The 22,576-nt window shown below is 38.3% G+C and overlaps 1 gene segment (V, D, J or C); it reads right to left on the reverse strand.

The window, feature by feature from the left end:
- Nucleotides 1-21,909, reverse strand: part of LOC137373115 (Ig kappa chain V region Mem5-like) — a 111,776-nt gene extending 89,867 nt beyond the window's left edge. Inside the window, 2 exon segments of the V gene segment in view lie at nucleotides 21,308-21,606; nucleotides 21,793-21,909. Of these exon segments, the coding sequence occupies nucleotides 21,308-21,606; nucleotides 21,793-21,841 (348 nt within the window).
- Between the last annotated feature and the right edge of the window lie 667 nt (nucleotides 21,910-22,576).

Below are 22,576 nucleotides of genomic sequence, written 5' to 3' on the forward strand. Positions count from 1 at the left end.
TATATATAACTGTGGGATGTGTCAGTACAGGAGGTGGGACTCTGAATCCATTATTATTTATTATATACAACTGTGGGATATGTCAGTCCAGGAGGTGGGACTGTGTTTCCAATATTATTTATTATATATAACTGTGGGATGTGTCAGTACCGGAGGTGAGACTGTGTTTTCATTAGTATATCTTATATATAACTGTGGGATGTGTCAGTGCAGCAGGTGGGACTGTGTGTCCATTATTATTTATTATATATAACTGTGGGATGTGTCAGTACAGGATGTGAGACTGTGTGTCCATTATTATATATTATATATAACTGTGGGAAGTGTCGGTGCAGGAGGTGGGACTGTGTGTCCATTATTATATATTATATATAACTGTGTGATGTGTCAGTGCAGGAGGTGGGACTGTGTGTCCATTATTATATATTATATATAACTGTGGGATGTGTCAGTACAGGAGGTGGGACTGTGTGTCCATTATTATATATTATATATAACTGTGGGACGTGTCAGAACAGGAGGTGGGACTGTGTGTCTATTATTATATATTATTTCTCACTGTGGGATGTGTCAGTACAGGAGGTGGGACTGTGAATCCATTATTATATATTATTTATAACTGTGGGATGTGTCAGTACAGGAGGTGGGACTGTGTGTGCATTATTATATATTATATATAACTGTGGGACATTTCAGTGCAGGAGGTGGGACTGTGAATCCATTATTATATATTATTTATAACTGTGAGATGTGTCAGTACAGGAGGTGGGACTGTGTGTGCATTATTATATATTATATATAACTGTGGGACGTGTCATTACAGGAGGTGGGACTGTGTGTCCGATATTATTTATTATATGTAACTGTGGGATGTGTCAGTACCGGAAGTGAGACTGTGTTTTCATTATTATATCTTAGATATAACTGTGGGATGTGTCAGTACAGGAGGTGGGACTGTGTGTCCATTATTATTTAGTATATATAACTGTGGGATGTGTCAGTACAGGAGGTGGGACTCTGAATCCATTATTATTTATTATATATAACTGTGGGATATGTCAGTCCAGGAGGTGGGACTGTGTGTCCATTATTATTTATTATATATAACTGTGGGATGTGTCAGTACAGGAGGTGGGAATGTGTGTCCATTATTATTTATTATATATAACTGTGGGATGTGTCAGTACAGGAGGTGGGACTCTGAATCCATTATTATTTATTATATATAACTGTGGGATATGTCAGTCCAGGAGGTGGGACTGTGTGTCCATTATTATTTATTATATATAACTGTGGGATGTGTCATTACAGGAGGTGGGACTGTATGTCCATTATTATTTATTATATATAACTGTGTGATGTGTCAGTGCGGGAGGTGGGACTGTGTGTCCATTATTATTTAGTATATATAACTGTGGGATGTGTCAGTACAGGAGGTGGGATTGTATGTCCATTATTATATATTATATATAACTGTGGGATGTGTCAGTACAGGAGGTGGGACTGTGTGTCCATTATTATTTATTATATATAACTGTGGGATGTGTCAGTACAGGAGGTGGGACTGTGTGTCCATTATTATATATTATATATAACTGTGGGATGTGTCAGTACAGGAGGTGGGACTGTGTGTCCATTATTATTTATTATATATAACTGTGGGATGTGTCAGTACAGGAGGTGGGAATGTATGTCCATTATTATTTATTATATATAACTGTGGGATGTGTCAGTCCAGGAGGAGGGACTGTGTGTCCATTATTATATATTATATATAACTGTGGGATGTGTCAGTACAGGAGGTGGGACTGTGAATCCATTATTATATATTATATATAACTGTGGGATGTGTCAGTACAGGAGGTGGGACTGTGTGTCCATTATTATTTATTATATATAACTGTGGGATGTGTCATTACAGGAGGTGGGACTGTGTGTCCATTATTATATATTATATATAACTGTGGGACGTGTCAGAACAGGAGGTGGGACTGTGTGTCTATTATTATATATTATTTCTCACTGTGGGATGTGTCAGTACAGGAGGTGGGACTGTGAATCCATTATTATATATTATTTATAACTGTGGGATGTGTCAGTACAGGAGGTGGGACTGTGTGTGCATTATTATATATTATATATAACTGTGGGACATTTCAGTGCAGGAGGTGGGACTGTGTGCCCAATATTATTTATTATATATAACTGTGGGATGTGTCAGTACAGGAGGTGGGACTGTGAATCCATTATTATATATTATATATAACTGTGGGATTGTCAGTACAGGAGGTGGGACAGTGTGTGCATTATTATATATTATATATAACTGTGGGACGTGTCATTACAGGAGGTGGGACTGTGTGTCCGATATTATTTATTATATATAACTGTGGGATGTGTCAGTACCGGAAGTGAGACTGTGTTTTCATTATTATATCTTAGATATAACTGTGGGATGTGTCAGTACAGGAGGTGGGACAGTGTGTCCATTATTATTTAGTATATATAACTGTGGGATGTGTCAGTACAGGAGGTGGGACTGTGTGTCCATTATTATTTATTATATATAACTGTGGGATGTGTCAGTACAGGAGGTGGGACTCTGAATCCATTATTATTTATTATATATAACTGTGGGATATGTCAGTCCAGGAGGTGGGACTGTGTGTCCATTATTATTTATTATATATAACTGTGGGATGTGTCATTACAGGAGGTGGGACTGTATGTCCATTATTATTTATTATATATAACTGTGTGATGTGTCAGTGCGGGAGGTGGGACTGTGTGTCCATTATTATTTAGTATATATAACTGTGGGATGTGTCAGTACAGGAGGTGGGATTGTATGTCCATTATTATTTATTATATATAACTGTGGGATGTGTCATTACAGGAGGTGGGACTGTGTGTCCATTATTATTTGGTATATATAACTGTGGGATGTGTCAGTACAGGAGGTGGGACTGTGTGTCCATTATTATATATTATATATAACTGTGGGATGTGTCAGTACCGGAGGTGGGACTTTGTGTCCATTGTTATATATGATATATAACTGTGGGATGTGTCAGTACAGGAGGTGGGACTGTGTGTTCATTATTATATATTATATATAACTGTGGGATGTGTCAGTACAGGAGGTGGGACTGTGTGTCCATTATTATTTATTATATATAACTGTGGGATGTGTCAGTACAGGAGGTGGGAATGTATGTCCATTATTATTTATTATATATAACTGTGGGATGTGTCAGTCCAGGAGGAGGGACTGTGTGTCCATTATTATATATTATATATAACTGTGGGATGTGTCAGTACAGGAGGTGGGACTGTGTGTCCATTATTATTTATTATATATAACTGTGGGATGTGTCAGTACAGGAGGTGGGAATGTATGTCCATTATTATTTATTATATATTACTGTGGGATGTGTCAGTACAGGAGGTGGGACTGTGTGTTCATTATTATATATTATATATAACTGTGGGATGTGTCAGTACAGGAGGTGGGACTGTGTGTCCATTATTATTTATTATATATTACTGTGGGATGTGTCAGTACAGGAGGTGGGACTGTGTGTTCATTATTATATATTATATATAACTGTGGGATGTGTCAGTACAGGAGGTGGGACTGTGTGTCCATTATTATTTATTATATATAACTGTGGGATGTGTCAGTACAGGAGGTGGGAATGTATGTCCATTATTATTTATTATATATAACTGTGGGATGTGTCAGTCCAGGAGGAGGGACTGTGTGTCCATTATTATATATTATATATAACTGTGGGACGTGTCAGTACAGGAGGTGGGACTGTGTGTCTATTATTATATATTATTTCTCACTGTGGGATGTGTCAGTACAGGAGGTGGGACTGTGAATCCATTATTATATATTATTTATAACTGTGGGATGTGTCAGTACAGGAGGTGGGACTGTGTGTGCATTATTATATATTATATATAACTGTGGGACATTTCAGTGCAGGAGGTGGGACTGTGTGTCCAATATTATTTATTATATATAACTGTGGGATGTGTCAGTACAGGAGGTGGGACTGTGAATCCATTATTATATATTATATATAACTGTGGGATGTGTCAGTACAGGAGGTGGGACTGTGTGTGCATTATTATATATTATATATAACTGTGGGACGTTTCAGTGCAGGAGGTGGGACTGTGTGTCCAATATTATTTATTATATATAACTGTGGGATGTGTCAGTACCGGAAGTGAGACTGTGTTTTCATTATTATATCTTATATATAACTGTGGGATGTGTCAGTACAGGAGGTGGCACTGTGTGTCCATTATTATTTATTATATATAACTGTGGGATGTGTCAGTACAGGAGGTGGGACTGTGTGTCCATTATTATTTAGTATATATAACTGTGGGATGTGTCAGTACAGGAGGTGGGACTGTGTGTCCATTATTATTTGGTATATATAACTGTGGGATGTGTCAGTACAGGAGGTGGGAATGTGTGTCCATTATTATTTATTATATATAACTGTGGGATGTGTCAGTACAGGAGGTGGGACTGTGTGTTCATTATTATTTATTATATAAAACTGTGGGATGTGTCAGTACAGGAGGTGGGACTCTGAATCCATTATTATTTATTATATATAACTGTGGGATATGTCAGTCCAGGAGGTGGGACTGTGTGTCCATTATTATATATTATATATAACTGTGGGATGTGTCAGTACAGGAGGTGGGACTCTGAATCCATTATTATTTATTATATATAACTGTGGGATATGTCAGTCCAGGAGGTGGGACTGTGTGTCCATTATTATATATTATATATAACTGTGGGATGTGTCAGTACAGGAGGTGGGAATGTGTGTCCATTATTATTTATTATATATAACTGTGGGATGTGTCAGTACAGGAGGTGGGACTGTGTATCCATTATTATATATTATATATAACTGTGGGATGTGTCAGTACAGGAGGTGGGACTCTGAATCCATTATTATTTATTATATATAACTGTGGGATATGTCAGTCCAGGAGGTGGGACTGTGTGTCCATTATTATATATTATATATAACTGTGGGATGTGTCAGTACAGGAGGTGGGACTCTGAATCCATTATTATTTATTATATATAACTGTGGGATATGTCAGTCCAGGAGGTGGGACTGTGTGTCCATTATTATATATTATATATAACTGTGGGATGTGTCAGTACAGGAGGTGGGAATGTGTGTCCATTATTATTTATTATATATAACTGTGGGATGTGTCAGTACAGGAGGTGGGACTGTGTGTTCATTATTATTTATTATATATAACTGTGGGATGTGTCAGTACAGGAGGTGGGACTCTGAATCCATTATTATTTATTATATATAACTGTGGGTTGTGTCAGTCCAGGAGGTGGGACTGTGTGTCCATTATTATATATTATATATAACTGTGGGACGTGTCAGTGCAGGAGGTGGGACTGTGTTTCCAATATTATTTATTATATATAACTGTGGGATGTGTCAGTACCGGAAGTGAGACTGTGTTTTCATTATTATATATTATATATAACTGTGGGTTGTGTCAGGAGAGGTGGTGGGACTGTGTGTCCATTATTATTTATTATATAGAACTGTGGGATGTGTCAGTACAGGTTGTGAGACTGTGTGTCCATTATTATATATTATATATAACTGTGGGATGTGTCAGTACAGGAGGTGGGACTGTGTGTCCATTATTATTTAGTATATATAACTGTGGGATGTGTCAGGACAGGAGGTGGGACTGTGTGTTCATTATTATTTATTATATATAACTGTGGGATGTGTCAGTACAGGAGGTGGGACTCTGAATCCATTATTATTTATTATATACAACTGTGGGATATGTCAGTCCAGGAGGTGGGACTGTGTTTCCAATATTATTTATTATATATAACTGTGGGATGTGTCAGTACCGGAGGTGAGACTGTGTTTTCATTAGTATATCTTATATATAACTGTGGGATGTGTCAGTGCAGCAGGTGGGACTGTGTGTCCATTATTATTTATTATATATAACTGTGGGATGTGTCAGTACAGGATGTGAGACTGTGTGTCCATTATTATATATTATATATAACTGTGGGAAGTGTCGGTGCAGGAGGTGGGACTGTGTGTCCATTATTATATATTATATATAACTGTGTGATGTGTCAGTGCAGGAGGTGGGACTGTGTGTCCATTATTATATATTATATATAACTGTGGGATGTGTCAGTACAGGAGGTGGGACTGTGTGTCCATTATTATATATTATATATAACTGTGGGACGTGTCAGAACAGGAGGTGGGACTGTGTGTCTATTATTATATATTATTTCTCACTGTGGGATGTGTCAGTACAGGAGGTGGGACTGTGAATCCATTATTATATATTATTTATAACTGTGGGATGTGTCAGTACAGGAGGTGGGACTGTGTGTGCATTATTATATATTATATATAACTGTGGGACATTTCAGTGCAGGAGGTGGGACTGTGAATCCATTATTATATATTATTTATAACTGTGAGATGTGTCAGTACAGGAGGTGGGACTGTGTGTGCATTATTATATATTATATATAACTGTGGGACGTGTCATTACAGGAGGTGGGACTGTGTGTCCGATATTATTTATTATATATAACTGTGGGATGTGTCAGTACCGGAAGTGAGACTGTGTTTTCATTATTATATCTTAGATATAACTGTGGGATGTGTCAGTACAGGAGGTGGGACTGTGTGTCCATTATTATTTAGTATATATAACTGTGGGATGTGTCCGTACAGGAGGTGGGACTCTGAATCCATTATTATTTATTATATATAACTGTGGGATATGTCAGTCCAGGAGGTGGGACTGTGTGTCCATTATTATTTATTATATATAACTGTGGGATGTGTCAGTACAGGAGGTGGGAATGTGTGTCCATTATTATTTATTATATATAACTGTGGGATGTGTCAGTACAGGAGGTGGGACTCTGAATCCATTATTATTTATTATATATAACTGTGGGATATGTCAGTCCAGGAGGTGGGACTGTGTGTCCATTATTATTTATTATATATAACTGTGGGATGTGTCATTACAGGAGGTGGGACTGTATGTCCATTATTATTTATTATATATAACTGTGTGATGTGTCAGTGCGGGAGGTGGGACTGTGTGTCCATTATTATTTAGTATATATAACTGTGGGATGTGTCAGTACAGGAGGTGGGATTGTATGTCCATTATTATTTATTATATATAACTGTGGGATGTGTCATTACAGGAGGTGGGACTGTGTGTCCATTGTTATATATGATATATAACTGTGGGATGTGTCAGTACAGGAGGTGGGACTGTGTGTCCATTATTATATATTATATATAACTGTGGGATGTGTCAGTACCGGAGGTGGGACTTTGTGTCCATTGTTATATATGATATATAACTGTGGGATGTGTCAGTACAGGAGGTGGGACTGTGTGTCCATTATTATTTATTATATATAACTGTGGGTTGTGTCGGTCCAGGAGGTGGGACTTTGTGTCCATTGTTATATATGATATATAACTGTGGGATGTGTCAGTACCGGAGGTGGGACTTTGTGTCCATTGTTATATATGATATATAACTGTGGGATGTGTCAGTACAGGAGGTGGGAATGTATGTCCATTATTATTTATTATATATAACTGTGGGATGTGTCAGTCCAGGAGGAGGGACTGTGTGTCCATTATTATATATTATATATAACTGTGGGACGTGTCAGTACAGGAGGTGGGACTGTGTGTCTATTATTATATATTATTTCTCACTGTGGGATGTGTCAGTACAGGAGGTGGGACTGTGAATCCATTATTATATATTATTTATAACTGTGGGATGTGTCAGTACAGGAGGTGGGACTGTGTGTGCATTATTATATATTATATATAACTGTGGGACGTTTCAGTGCAGGAGGTGGGACTGTGTGTCCAATATTATTTATTATATATAACTGTGGGATGTGTCAGTACAGGAGGTGGGACTGTGAATCCATTATTATATATTATATATAACTGTGGGATGTGTCAGTACAGGAGGTGGGACTGTGTGTGCATTATTATATATTATATATAACTGTGGGACGTTTCAGTGCAGGAGGTGGGACTGTGTGTCCAATATTATTTATTATATATAACTGTGGGATGTGTCAGTACCGGAAGTGAGACTGTGTTTTCATTATTATATCTTATATATAACTGTGGGATGTGTCAGTACAGGAGGTGGCACTGTGTGTCCATTATTATTTATTATATATAACTGTGGGATGTGTCAGTACAGGAGGTGGGACTGTGTGTCCATTATTATTTAGTATATATAACTGTGGGATGTGTCAGTACAGGAGGTGGGATTGTATGTCCATTATTATTTATTATATATAACTGTGGGATGTGTCATTACAGGAGGTGGGACTGTGTGTCCATTGTTATATATGATATATAACTGTGGGATGTGTCAGTACAGGAGGTGGGACTGTGTGTCCATTATTATATATTATATATAACTGTGGGATGTGTCAGTACCGGAGGTGGGACTTTGTGTCCATTGTTATATATGATATATAACTGTGGGATGTGTCAGTACAGGAGGTGGGACTGTGTGTCCATTATTATTTATTATATATAACTGTGGGTTGTGTCGGTCCAGGAGGTGGGACTTTGTGTCCATTGTTATATATGATATATAACTGTGGGATGTGTCAGTACCGGAGGTGGGACTTTGTGTCCATTGTTATATATGATATATAACTGTGGGATGTGTCAGTACAGGAGGTGGGAATGTATGTCCATTATTATTTATTATATATAACTGTGGGATGTGTCAGTCCAGGAGGAGGGACTGTGTGTCCATTATTATATATTATATATAACTGTGGGACGTGTCAGTACAGGAGGTGGGACTGTGTGTCTATTATTATATATTATTTCTCACTGTGGGATGTGTCAGTACAGGAGGTGGGACTGTGAATCCATTATTATATATTATTTATAACTGTGGGATGTGTCAGTACAGGAGGTGGGACTGTGTGTGCATTATTATATATTATATATAACTGTGGGACGTTTCAGTGCAGGAGGTGGGACTGTGTGTCCAATATTATTTATTATATATAACTGTGGGATGTGTCAGTACAGGAGGTGGGACTGTGAATCCATTATTATATATTATATATAACTGTGGGATGTGTCAGTACAGGAGGTGGGACTGTGTGTGCATTATTATATATTATATATAACTGTGGGACGTTTCAGTGCAGGAGGTGGGACTGTGTGTCCAATATTATTTATTATATATAACTGTGGGATGTGTCAGTACCGGAAGTGAGACTGTGTTTTCATTATTATATCTTATATATAACTGTGGGATGTGTCAGTACAGGAGGTGGCACTGTGTGTCCATTATTATTTATTATATATAACTGTGGGATGTGTCAGTACAGGAGGTGGGACTGTGTGTCCATTATTATTTAGTATATATAACTGTGGGATGTGTCAGTACAGGAGGTGGGACTGTGTGTCCATTATTATTTGGTATATATAACTGTGGGATGTGTCAGTACAGGAGGTGGGAATGTGTGTCCATTATTATTTATTATATATAACTGTGGGATGTGTCAGTACAGGAGGTGGGACTGTGTGTTCATTATTATTTATTATATATAACTGTGGGATGTGTCAGTACAGGAGGTGGGACTCTGAATCCATTATTATTTATTATATATAACTGTGGGATGTGTCAGTGCAGGAGGTGGGACTGTGTGTCCATTATTATATATTATATATAACTGTGGGATGTGTCAGTGCAGGAGGTGGGACTGTGTGTTCATTATTATTTATTATATATAACTGTGGGATGTGTCAGTACAGGAGGTGGGACTCTGAATCCATTATTATTTATTATATATAACTGTGGGTTGTCTCGGTCCAGGAGGTGGGACTGTGTGTCCATTATTATATATTATATATATCTGTGGGACGTGTCAGTGCAGGAGGTGGGACTGTGTTTCCAATATTATTTATTATATATCACTGTGGGATGTGTCAGTACCGGAAGTGAGACTGTGTTTTCATTATTATATATTATATATAACTGTGGGTTGTGTCAGGAGAGGAGGTGGGACTGTGTGTCCATTATTATTTATTATATAGAACTGTGGGATGTGTCAGTACAGGAGGTGGGACTGTGTGTCCATTATTATTTAGTATATATAACTGTGGGATGTGTCAGTACAGGAGGTGGGAATGTGTGTCCATTATTATTTATTATATATAACTGTGGGATGTGTCAGTACAGGAGGTGGGAATGTGTGTCCATTATTATATATTATATATAACTGTGGGAGTGTCAGTACAGGTTGTGAGACTGTGTGTCCATTATTATATATTATATATAACTGTGGGATGTGTCAGTACAGGAGGTGGGAATGTGTGTCCATTATTATTTATTATATATAACTGTGGGATGTGTCAGTACAGGAGGTGGGACTGTGTATCCATTATTATATATTATATATAACTGTGGGATGTGTCAGTACAGGAGGTGGGACTCTGAATCCATTATTATTTATTATATATAACTGTGGGATATGTCAGTCCAGGAGGTGGGACTGTGTGTCCATTATTATATATTATATATAACTGTGGGATGTGTCAGTACAGGAGGTGGGACTCTGAATCCATTATTATTTATTATATATAACTGTGGGATATGTCAGTCCAGGAGGTGGGACTGTGTGTCCATTATTATATATTATATATAACTGTGGGATGTGTCAGTACAGGAGGTGGGAATGTGTGTCCATTATTATTTATTATATATAACTTGGGATGTGTCAGTACAGGAGGTGGGACTGTGTGTTCATTATTATTTATTATATATAACTGTGGGATGTGTCAGTACAGGAGGTGGGACTCTGAATCCATTATTATTTATTATATATAACTGTGGGTTGTGTCAGTCCAGGAGGTGGGACTGTGTGTCCATTATTATATATTATATATAACTGTGGGACGTGTCAGTGCAGGAGGTGGGACTGTGTTTCCAATATTATTTATTATATATAACTGTGGGATGTGTCAGTACCGGAAGTGAGACTGTGTTTTCATTATTATATATTATATATAACTGTGGGTTGTGTCAGGAGAGGTGGTGGGACTGTGTGTCCATTATTATTTATTATATAGAACTGTGGGATGTGTCAGTACAGGTTGTGAGACTGTGTGTCCATTATTATATATTATATATAACTGTGGGATGTGTCAGTACAGGAGGTGGGACTGTGTGTCCATTATTATTTAGTATATATAACTGTGGGATGTGTCAGGACAGGAGGTGGGACTGTGTGTTCATTATTATTTATTATATATAACTGTGGGATGTGTCAGTACAGGAGGTGGGACTCTGAATCCATTATTATTTATTATATACAACTGTGGGATATGTCAGTCCAGGAGGTGGGACTGTGTTTCCAATATTATTTATTATATATAACTGTGGGATGTGTCAGTACCGGAGGTGAGACTGTGTTTTCATTAGTATATCTTATATATAACTGTGGGATGTGTCAGTGCAGCAGGTGGGACTGTGTGTCCATTATTATTTATTATATATAACTGTGGGATGTGTCAGTACAGGATGTGAGACTGTGTGTCCATTATTATATATTATATATAACTGTGGGAAGTGTCGGTGCAGGAGGTGGGACTGTGTGTCCATTATTATATATTATATATAACTGTGGGATGTGTCAGTACAGGAGGTGGGACTGTGTGTCCATTATTATATATTATATATAACTGTGGGACGTGTCAGAACAGGAGGTGGGACTGTGTGTCTATTATTATATATTATTTCTCACTGTGGGATGTGTCAGTACAGGAGGTGGGACTGTGAATCCATTATTATATATTATTTATAACTGTGGGATGTGTCAGTACAGGAGGTGGGACTGTGTGTGCATTATTATATATTATATATAACTGTGGGACATTTCAGTGCAGGAGGTGGGACTGTGAATCCATTATTATATATTATTTATAACTGTGAGATGTGTCAGTACAGGAGGTGGGACTGTGTGTGCATTATTATATATTATATATAACTGTGGGACGTGTCATTACAGGAGGTGGGACTGTGTGTCCGATATTATTTATTATATATAACTGTGGGATGTGTCAGTACCGGAAGTGAGACTGTGTTTTCATTATTATATCTTAGATATAACTGTGGGATGTGTCAGTACAGGAGGTGGGACTGTGTGTCCATTATTATTTAGTATATATAACTGTGGGATGTGTCAGTACAGGAGGTGGGACTCTGAATCCATTATTATTTATTATATATAACTGTGGGATATGTCAGTCCAGGAGGTGGGACTGTGTGTCCATTATTATTTATTATATATAACTGTGGGATGTGTCAGTACAGGAGGTGGGAATGTGTGTCCATTATTATTTATTATATATAACTGTGGGATGTGTCAGTACAGGAGGTGGGACTCTGAATCCATTATTATTTATTATATATAACTGTGGGATATGTCAGTCCAGGAGGTGGGACTGTGTGTCCATTATTATTTATTATATATAACTGTGGGATGTGTCATTACAGGAGGTGGGACTGTATGTCCATTATTATTTATTATATATAACTGTGTGATGTGTCAGTGCGGGAGGTGGGACTGTGTGTCCATTATTATTTAGTATATATAACTGTGGGATGTGTCAGTACAGGAGGTGGGATTGTATGTCCATTATTATTTATTATATATAACTGTGGGATGTGTCATTACAGGAGGTGGGACTGTGTGTCCATTATTATTTGGTATATATAACTGTGGGATGTGTCAGTACAGGAGGTGGGACTGTGTGTCCATTATTATATATTATATATAACTGTGGGATGTGTCAGTACCGGAGGTGGGACTTTGTGTCCATTGTTATATATGATATATAACTGTGGGATGTGTCAGTACAGGAGGTGGGACTGTGTGTCCATTATTATTTATTATATATAACTGTGGGTTGTGTCGGTCCAGGAGGTGGGACTTTGTGTCCATTGTTATATATGATATATAACTGTGGGATGTGTCAGTACCGGAGGTGGGACTTTGTGTCCATTGTTATATATGATATATAACTGTGGGATGTGTCAGTACAGGAGGTGGGAATGTATGTCCATTATTATTTATTATATATAACTGTGGGATGTGTCAGTCCAGGAGGAGGGACTGTGTGTCCATTATTATATATTATATATAACTGTGGGACGTGTCAGTACAGGAGGTGGGACTGTGTGTCTATTATTATATATTATTTCTCACTGTGGGATGTGTCAGTACAGGAGGTGGGACTGTGAATCCATTATTATATATTATTTATAACTGTGGGATGTGTCAGTACAGGAGGTGGGACTGTGTGTGCATTATTATATATTATATATAACTGTGGGACGTTTCAGTGCAGGAGGTGGGACTGTGTGTCCAATATTATTTATTATATATAACTGTGGGATGTGTCAGTACAGGAGGTGGGACTGTGAATCCATTATTATATATTATATATAACTGTGGGATGTGTCAGTACAGGAGGTGGGACTGTGTGTGCATTATTATATATTATATATAACTGTGGGACGTTTCAGTGCAGGAGGTGGGACTGTGTGTCCAATATTATTTATTATATATAACTGTGGGATGTGTCAGTACCGGAAGTGAGACTGTGTTTTCATTATTATATCTTATATATAACTGTGGGATGTGTCAGTACAGGAGGTGGCACTGTGTGTCCATTATTATTTATTATATATAAATGTGGGATGTGTCAGTACAGGAGGTGGGACTGTGTGTCCATTATTATTTAGTATATATAACTGTGGGATGTGTCAGTACAGGAGGTGGGACTGTGTGTCCATTATTATTTGGTATATATAACTGTGGGATGTGTCAGTACAGGAGGTGGGAATGTGTGTCCATTATTATTTATTATATATAACTGTGGGATGTGTCAGTACAGGAGGTGGGACTGTGTGTTCATTATTATTTATTATATATAACTGTGGGATGTGTCAGTACAGGAGGTGGGACTCTGAATCCATTATTATTTATTATATATAACTGTGGGATGTGTCAGTGCAGGAGGTGGGACTGTGTGTCCATTATTATATATTATATATAACTGTGGGATGTGTCAGTGCAGGAGGTGGGACTGTGTGTTCATTATTATTTATTATATATAACTGTGGGATGTGTCAGTACAGGAGGTGGGACTCTGAATCCATTATTATTTATTATATATAACTGTGGGTTGTCTCGGTCCAGGAGGTGGGACTGTGTGTCCATTATTATATATTATATATATCTGTGGGACGTGTCAGTGCAGGAGGTGGGACTGTGTTTCCAATATTATTTATTATATATCACTGTGGGATGTGTCAGTACCGGAAGTGAGACTGTGTTTTCATTATTATATATTATATATAACTGTGGGTTGTGTCAGGAGAGGAGGTGGGACTGTGTGTCCATTATTATTTATTATATAGAACTGTGGGATGTGTCAGTACAGGAGGTGGGACTGTGTGTCCATTATTATTTAGTATATATAACTGTGGGATGTGTCAGTACAGGAGGTGGGAATGTGTGTCCATTATTATTTATTATATATAACTGTGGGATGTGTCAGTACAGGAGGTGGGAATGTGTGTCCATTATTATATATTATATATAACTGTGGGAGTGTCAGTACAGGTTGTGAGACTGTGTGTCCATTATTATATATTATATATAACTGTGGGATGTGTCAGTACAGGAGGTGGGACTGTGTGTCCATTATTATTTAGTATATATAACTGTGGGATGTGTCAGTACAGGAGGTGGGAATGTGTGTCCATTATTATTTATTATATATAACTGTGGGATGTGTCAGGACAGGAGGTGGGACTGTGTGTTCATTATTATTTATTATATATAACTGTGGGATGTGTCAGTACAGGAGGTGGGACTCTGAATCCATTATTATTTATTATATATAACTGTGGGATATGTCAGTCCAGGAGGTGGGACTGTGTTTCCAATATTATTTATTATATATAACTGTGGGATGTGTCAGTACCGGAGGTGAGACTGTGTTTTCATTAGTATATCTTATATATAACTGTGGGATGTGTCAGTGCAGCAGGTGGGACTGTGTGTCCATTATTATATATTATATATAACTGTGGGATGTGTCAGTACAGGAGGTGGGACTGTGTGTCCATTATTATTTAGTATATATAACTGTGGGATGTGTCAGTACAGGAGGTGGGACTGTGTGTCCATTATTATATATTATATATAACTGTGGGATGTGTCAGTACAGGAGGTGGGACTGTGTGTCCATTTTTATTTATTATATATAACTGTGGGATGTGTCAGTACAGGATGTGAGACTGTGTGTCCATTATTATATATTAGATATAACTGTGGGATGTGTCAGTACAGGAGGTGGGACTGTGTGTCCATTATTATTTAGTATATATAACTGTGGGATGTGTCAGTACAGGAGGTCGGACTTTGTGTCCATTATTATTTATTATATATAACTGTGGGATGTGTCATTACAGGAGGTGGGACTGTGTGTCCATTATTATATATTATATATAACTGTGGGATGAGTCAGTACAGGAGGTGGGACTGTGTGTCCATTATTATATATTATATATAACTGTGGTATGTCTCAGTACAGGAGGTGGGACTGTGTGTCCATTATTATATATTATATATAACTGTGGGATGTGTCAGTACAGGAGGTGGGACTGTGTGTCCATTATTATATATTATATATAACTGTGGGATGTGTCAGTACAGGAGGTGGGACTGTGTGTCCATTATTATATATTATATATAACTGTGGGATGTGTCAGTACAGGAGGTGGGACTGTGTGTCCATTATTATATATTATATATAACTGTGGGATGTGTCAGTACAGGAGGTGGGACTGTGTGTCCATTATTATATATTATATATAACTGTGGGATGTGTCAGTAAAGGAGGTGGCACTGTGTGTCCATTATTATATATTATATATAACTGTGGGATGTGTCAGTACAGGAGGTGGGACTGTGTGTCCATTATTATATATTATATATAACTGTGGGATGTGTCAGTACAGGAGGTGGGACTGTGTGTCCATTATTATATATTATATATAACTGTGGGATGTGTCAGTCCAGGAGGTGGGACTGTGTGTCCATTATTATATATTATATATAACTGTGGGATGTGTCAGTACAGGAGGTGGGACTGTGTGTCCATTATTATATATTATATATAACTGTGGGATGTGTCAGTACAGGAGGTGGGACTGTGTGTCCATTATTATATATTATATATAACTGTGGGCTGTGTCAGTACAGGAGGTGGGACTGTGTGTCCATTATTATATATTATATATAACTGTGGGATGTGTCAGTACAGGAGGTGGGACTGTGTGTCCATTATTATATATTATATATAACTGTGGGATGTGTCAGTACAGGAGGTGGGACTGTGTGTCCATTATTATTTATTATATATAACTGTGGGATGTGTCAGTACAGGAGGTGGGACTGTGTGTCCATTATTATATATTATATATAACTGTGGGATGTGTCAGTACAGGAGGTGGGACTGTGTGTCCATTATTATTTATTATATATAACTGTGGGATGTGTCAGTACAGGAGGTGGGACTGTGTGCTCATTATTATTTATTATATATAACTGTGGGACGTGTCAGTACAGGAGGTGGGACTGTGTGTTCATCATTATTTATTATATATAACTGTGGGACGTGTCAGTACAGGAGGTGGGACTGTGTGTCCATTATTATATATTATATATAACTGTGGGATGTGTCAGTACAGGAGGTGGGACTGTGTGTACATTATTATTTATTATATATAACTGTGGGATGTGTCAGTACAGGAGGTGGGACTGTGTGTCCATTATTATATATTATATATAACTGTGGGATGTGTCAGTACAGGAGGTGGGACTGTGTGTCCATTATTATATATTATATATAACTGTGGGATGTGTCAGTACAGGAGGTGGGACTGTGTGTCCATTATTATATATTATATATAACTGTGGGCTGTGTCAGTACAGGAGGTGGGACTGTGTGTCCATTATTATATATTACATATAACTGTGGGATGTGTCATTACAGGAGGTGGGACTGTGTGTCCATTATTATTTATTATATATAACTGTGGGATGTGTCAGTACAGGAGATGGGACTGTGTGTCCATTATTATTTATTATATATAACTGTGGGATGTGTCAGTACAGGAGGTGGGACTGTGTGTCCATTATTATATATTATATATAACTGTGGGATGTGTCAGTACAGGAGGTGGGACTGTGTGTCCATTATTATTTATTATATATAACTGTGGGATGTGTCAGTACAGGAGGTGGGACTGTGTGTCCATTATTATATATTATATATAACTGTGGGATGTGTCAGTACAGGAGGTGGGACTGTGTGTCCATTATTATTTATTATATATAACTGTGGGATGTGTCAGTACAGGAGGTGGGACTGTGTGTTCATTATTATTTATTATATATAACTGTGGGATGTGTCAGTACAGGAGGTGGGACTGTGTGTTCATCATTATTTATTATATATAACTGTGGGACGTGTCAGTACAGGAGGTGGGACTGTGTGTCCATTATTATATATTATATATAACTGTGGGATGTGTCAGTACAGGAGGTGGGACTGTGTGTTCATTCTTATTTATTATATATAACTGTGGGATGTGTCAGTACAGGAGGTGGGACTGTGTGTCCATTATTATATATTATATATAACTGTGGGATGTGTCAGTACAGGAGGTGGGACTGTGTGTTCATTATTATTTATTATATATAACTGTGGGATGTGTCAGTACAGGAGGTGGGACTGTGTGTCCATTATTATATATTATATATAACTGTGGGATGTGTCATTACAGGAGGTGGGACTGTGTGTCCATTATTATATATTATATATAACTGTGGGATGTGTCAGTACAGGAGGTGGGACTGTGTGTCCATTATTATATATTATATATAACTGTGGGATGTGTCAGTACAGGAGGTGAGACTGTGTGTCCATTATTATATATTATATATAACTGTGGGATGTGTCAGTACAGGAGGTGGGACTGTGTGTCCATTATTATTTAGTATATATAACTGTGGGATGTGTCAGTACAGGAGGTCGGACTTTGTGTCCATTATTATTTATTATATATAACTGTGGGATGTGTCATTACAGGAGGTGGGACTGTGTGTCCATTATTATATATTATATATAACTGTGGGATGTGTCAGTACAGGAGGTGGGACTGTGTTTCCATTATTATATATTATATATAACTGTGGTATGTCTCAGTACAGGAGGTGGGACTGTGTGTCCATTATTATATATTATATATAACTGCAGGATGTGTCAGTACAGGAGGTGGGACTGTGTGTCCATTATTATATATTATATATAACTGTGGGATGTGTCAGTACAGGTGGTGGGACTGTGTGTCCATTATTATATATTATATATAACTGTGGGATGTGTCAGTACAGGAGGTGGGACTGTGTGTCCATTATTATATATTATATATAACTGTGGGATGTGTCAGTACAGGAGGTGGGACTGTGTGTCCATTATTATATATTATATATAACTGTGGGATGTGTCAGTACAGGAGGTGGGACTGTGTGTCCATTATTATATATTATATATAACTGTGGGATGTGTCAGTACAGGAGGTGGGACTGTGTGTCCATTATTATATATTATATATAACTGTGGGATGTGTCAGTACAGGAGGTGGGACTGTGTGTCCATTATTATATATTATATATAACTGTGGGATGTGTCAGTACAGGAGGTGGGACTGTGTGTCCATTATTATATATTATATATAACTGTGGGATGTGTCAGTACAGGAGGTGGGACTGTGTGTCCATTATTATATATTATATATAACTGTGGGATGTGTCAGTACAGGAGGTGGGACTGTGTGTCCATTATTATATATTATATATAACTGTGGGCTGTGTCAGTACAGGAGGTGGGACTGTGTGTCCATTATTATATATTATATATAACTGTGGGATGTGTCAGTACAGGAGGTGGGACTGTGTGTCCATTATTATATATTATATATAACTGTGGGATGTGTCAGTACAGGAGGTGGGACTGTGTGTCCATTATTATATATTATATATAACTGTGGGATGTGTCAGTACAGGAGGTGGGACTGTGTGTCCATTATTATATATTATATATAACTGTGGGCTGTGTCAGTACAGGAGGTGGGACTGTGTGTCCATTATTATATATTATATATAACTGTGGGATGTGTCATTACAGGAGGTGGGACTGTGTGTCCATTATTATTTATTATATATAACTGTGGGATGTGTCAGTACAGGAGATGGGACTGTGTGTCCCTTATTATTTATTATATATAACTGTGGGATGTGTCAGTACAGGAGGTGGGACTGTGTGTCCATTATTATATATTATATATAACTGTGGGATGTGTCAGTACAGGAGGTGGGACTGTGTGTCCATTATTATTTATTATATATAACTGTGGGATGTGTCAGTACAGGAGGTGGGACTGTGTGTCCATTATTATATATTATATATAACTGTGGGATGTGTCAGTACAGGAGGTGGGACTGTGTGTCCATTATTATTTATTATATATAACTGTGGGATGTGTCAGTACAGGAGGTGGGACTGTGTGTCCATTATTATTTATTATATATAACTGTGGGACGTGTCAGTACAGGAGGTGGGACTGTGTGTTCATCATTATTTATTATATATAACTGTGGGACGTGTCAGTACAGGAGGTGGGACTGTGTGTTCATCATTATTTATTATATATAACTGTGGGACGTGTCAGTACAGGAGGTGGGACTGTGTGTCCATCATTATATATTATATATAACTGTGGGACGTGTCAGTACAGGAGGTGGGACTGTGTGTTCATTATTATTTATTATATATAACTGTGGGATGTGTCAGTACAGGAGGTGGGACTGTGTGTCCATTATTATATATTATATATAACTGTGGGATGTGTCAGTACAGGAGGTGGGACTGCGTGTTCATTATTATATATTATATATAACTGTGGGATGTGTCAGTACAGGAGGTGGGACTGCGTGTTCATTATTATATATTATATATAACTGTGGGATGTGTCAGTACAGGAGGTGGGACTGTGTGTTCATTATTATATATTATATATAACTGTGGGATGTGTCAGTACAGGAGGTGGGACTGTGTGTTCATTATTATATATTATATATAACTGTGGGATGTGTCAGTACAGGAGGTGGGACTGTGTGTCCATTATTATATATTATATATAACTGTGGGATGTGTCAGTACAGGAGGTGGGACTGTGTGTTCATTATTATATATTATATATAACTGTGGGATGTGTCAGTACAGGAGGTGGGACTGTGTGTTCATTATTATATATTATATATAACTGTGGGATGTGTCAGTACAGGAGGTGGGACTGTGTGTCCATTATTATATATTAGATATAACTGTGGGATGTGTCAGTACAGGAGGTGGGACTGTGTGTCCATTATTATATATTATATATAACTGTGGGATGTGTCAGTACAGGAGGTGGGACTGTGTGTCCATTATTATATATTATATATAACTGTGGGATGTGTCAGTACAGGAGGTGGGACTGTGTGTCCATTATTATATATTATATATAACTGTTGGATGTGTCAGTACAGGAGGTGGGACTGTGTGTTCATTATTATATATTATATATAACTGTGGGATGTGTCAGTACAGGAGGTGGGACTGTGTGTCCATTATTATATATTATATATAACTGTGGGATGTGTCAGTACAGGAGGTGGGACTGTGTGTCCATTATTATATATTATATATAACTGTGGGATGTGTCAGTACAGGAGGTGGGACTGTGTGTCCATTATTATTTATTATATATAACTGTGGGATGTGTCAGTGCAGGAGGTGGGACTGTGTGTTCATTATTATATATTATATATAACTGTGGGATGTGTCAGTGCAGGAGGTGGGACTGTGTGTTCATTATTATATATTATATATAACTGTGGGATATGTCAATACAGGAGGTGGGAATGTGTGTCCATTATTATATATTATATATAACTGTGGGATGTGTCAGTACAGGAGGTGGGACTGTGTCTATTGAGGTTTTTGTACGGCTCTGTCTCACTGTGGATAGACCAGCTTTTATATTGCTGACAGTAATAATCTGCGACATCCTCATTCTGTACATTACTGATTGTCAGAGTGAATTTGAGGTTCTGTTGACTGCCGGTGAATCGTTCGGATGTTCCTGTGTATCGAGTTGTTGCACCATAGATCAGGAGAGTGGGTTTCTGACCGTCTCGCTGCTGATACCAAGCTACATAACTGCTAACGGACTGGCTGGCCGTACAGGTGATCGTTGCGGTCTGTCCCAGTGTCACTGACAGTGCCGGTGGAGACTGGGTCATGATGATGGTGTCTCCACTGATACCTGAGGGGTAATAGAGAAACAGAGTGAAGTAAGAACTGTCACAGAAAGACCCTGTAAAATGAGATATTGTCAGAGAAAGTGACCGTTCTTCTTGTTTCAGCATTTTCTCTCCAATCACAAGTCAGTAGAATTGGACTGAAATAAACAGCAGGAAAATATTAAACGTGGAAGGAGAGAGATTTGTACCTGCGACGCAGAATGCCAGAGGCCAGATCAGCTGGATGGGTGAAATCATGGTGCCTGCTCCTGTCTCTGTGCCTGGTTACTGATAAACTCTCCCTTCACTGGGCTCTGCTTTATAAAGCTGCAGCCTGTGAGAGTCTGACTGCCTGTTTCTCAGTATGTAAATGGTATCACCCAGAGAAAGGCACGTCAGCAACTCTCACTTCCTCTTCTCTCTCCCTCTTCCCCCCTCTCTCACTCTGCCTCTCCTCCCTCCCTCTTCCTCACTTTCCCTCTCCTCCCTCCCTTCCTCTTCCTCTGTCTCCCTCTCTTCCTCTTCCTCACTCTCCCTCTCCTCCTTCTCTTCCACTTCCTCTGTCTCCCTCTCTCACGATCCCTCTCCCTCACTCACTCTCTTTCTCTCCCCTTCTGTCTATCCTTGTCTCTGTTTTGCTCTTTTGTGCTCTTTCTTTGTCATCCTCTCTTTCTGCCTTTCTCTCTCTGTTACTCTGTCTCACTGGCCTGGATTTTAAGGCTCCCTCGACATTGTGATCCCTGGTGGGAGATCCTGAAGTTGGCTCCGGATGAGGCCACCACGGACCTTGACGCCGGCAGAGCTACTCCCGATCCTCCCGGTGACGGGGAGGCTCCGTGCCGACCACTCGGCCGCTGGGCGACAGGACCACAATTTAAATAGTTAAATCAATAATATTAATGAATTTAAATCTACTCACCCGTGATCTTGAGGGTCCGTCACAGTGTCGCACCTTCAGAACCCTGTCTGGGGAAACAAGGCACCACACTGGTG

Source organism: Heterodontus francisci, chromosome 8, assembly GCF_036365525.1.
Source record: "Heterodontus francisci isolate sHetFra1 chromosome 8, sHetFra1.hap1, whole genome shotgun sequence".
NCBI classification, from domain to species: domain Eukaryota; kingdom Metazoa; phylum Chordata; class Chondrichthyes; order Heterodontiformes; family Heterodontidae; genus Heterodontus; species Heterodontus francisci.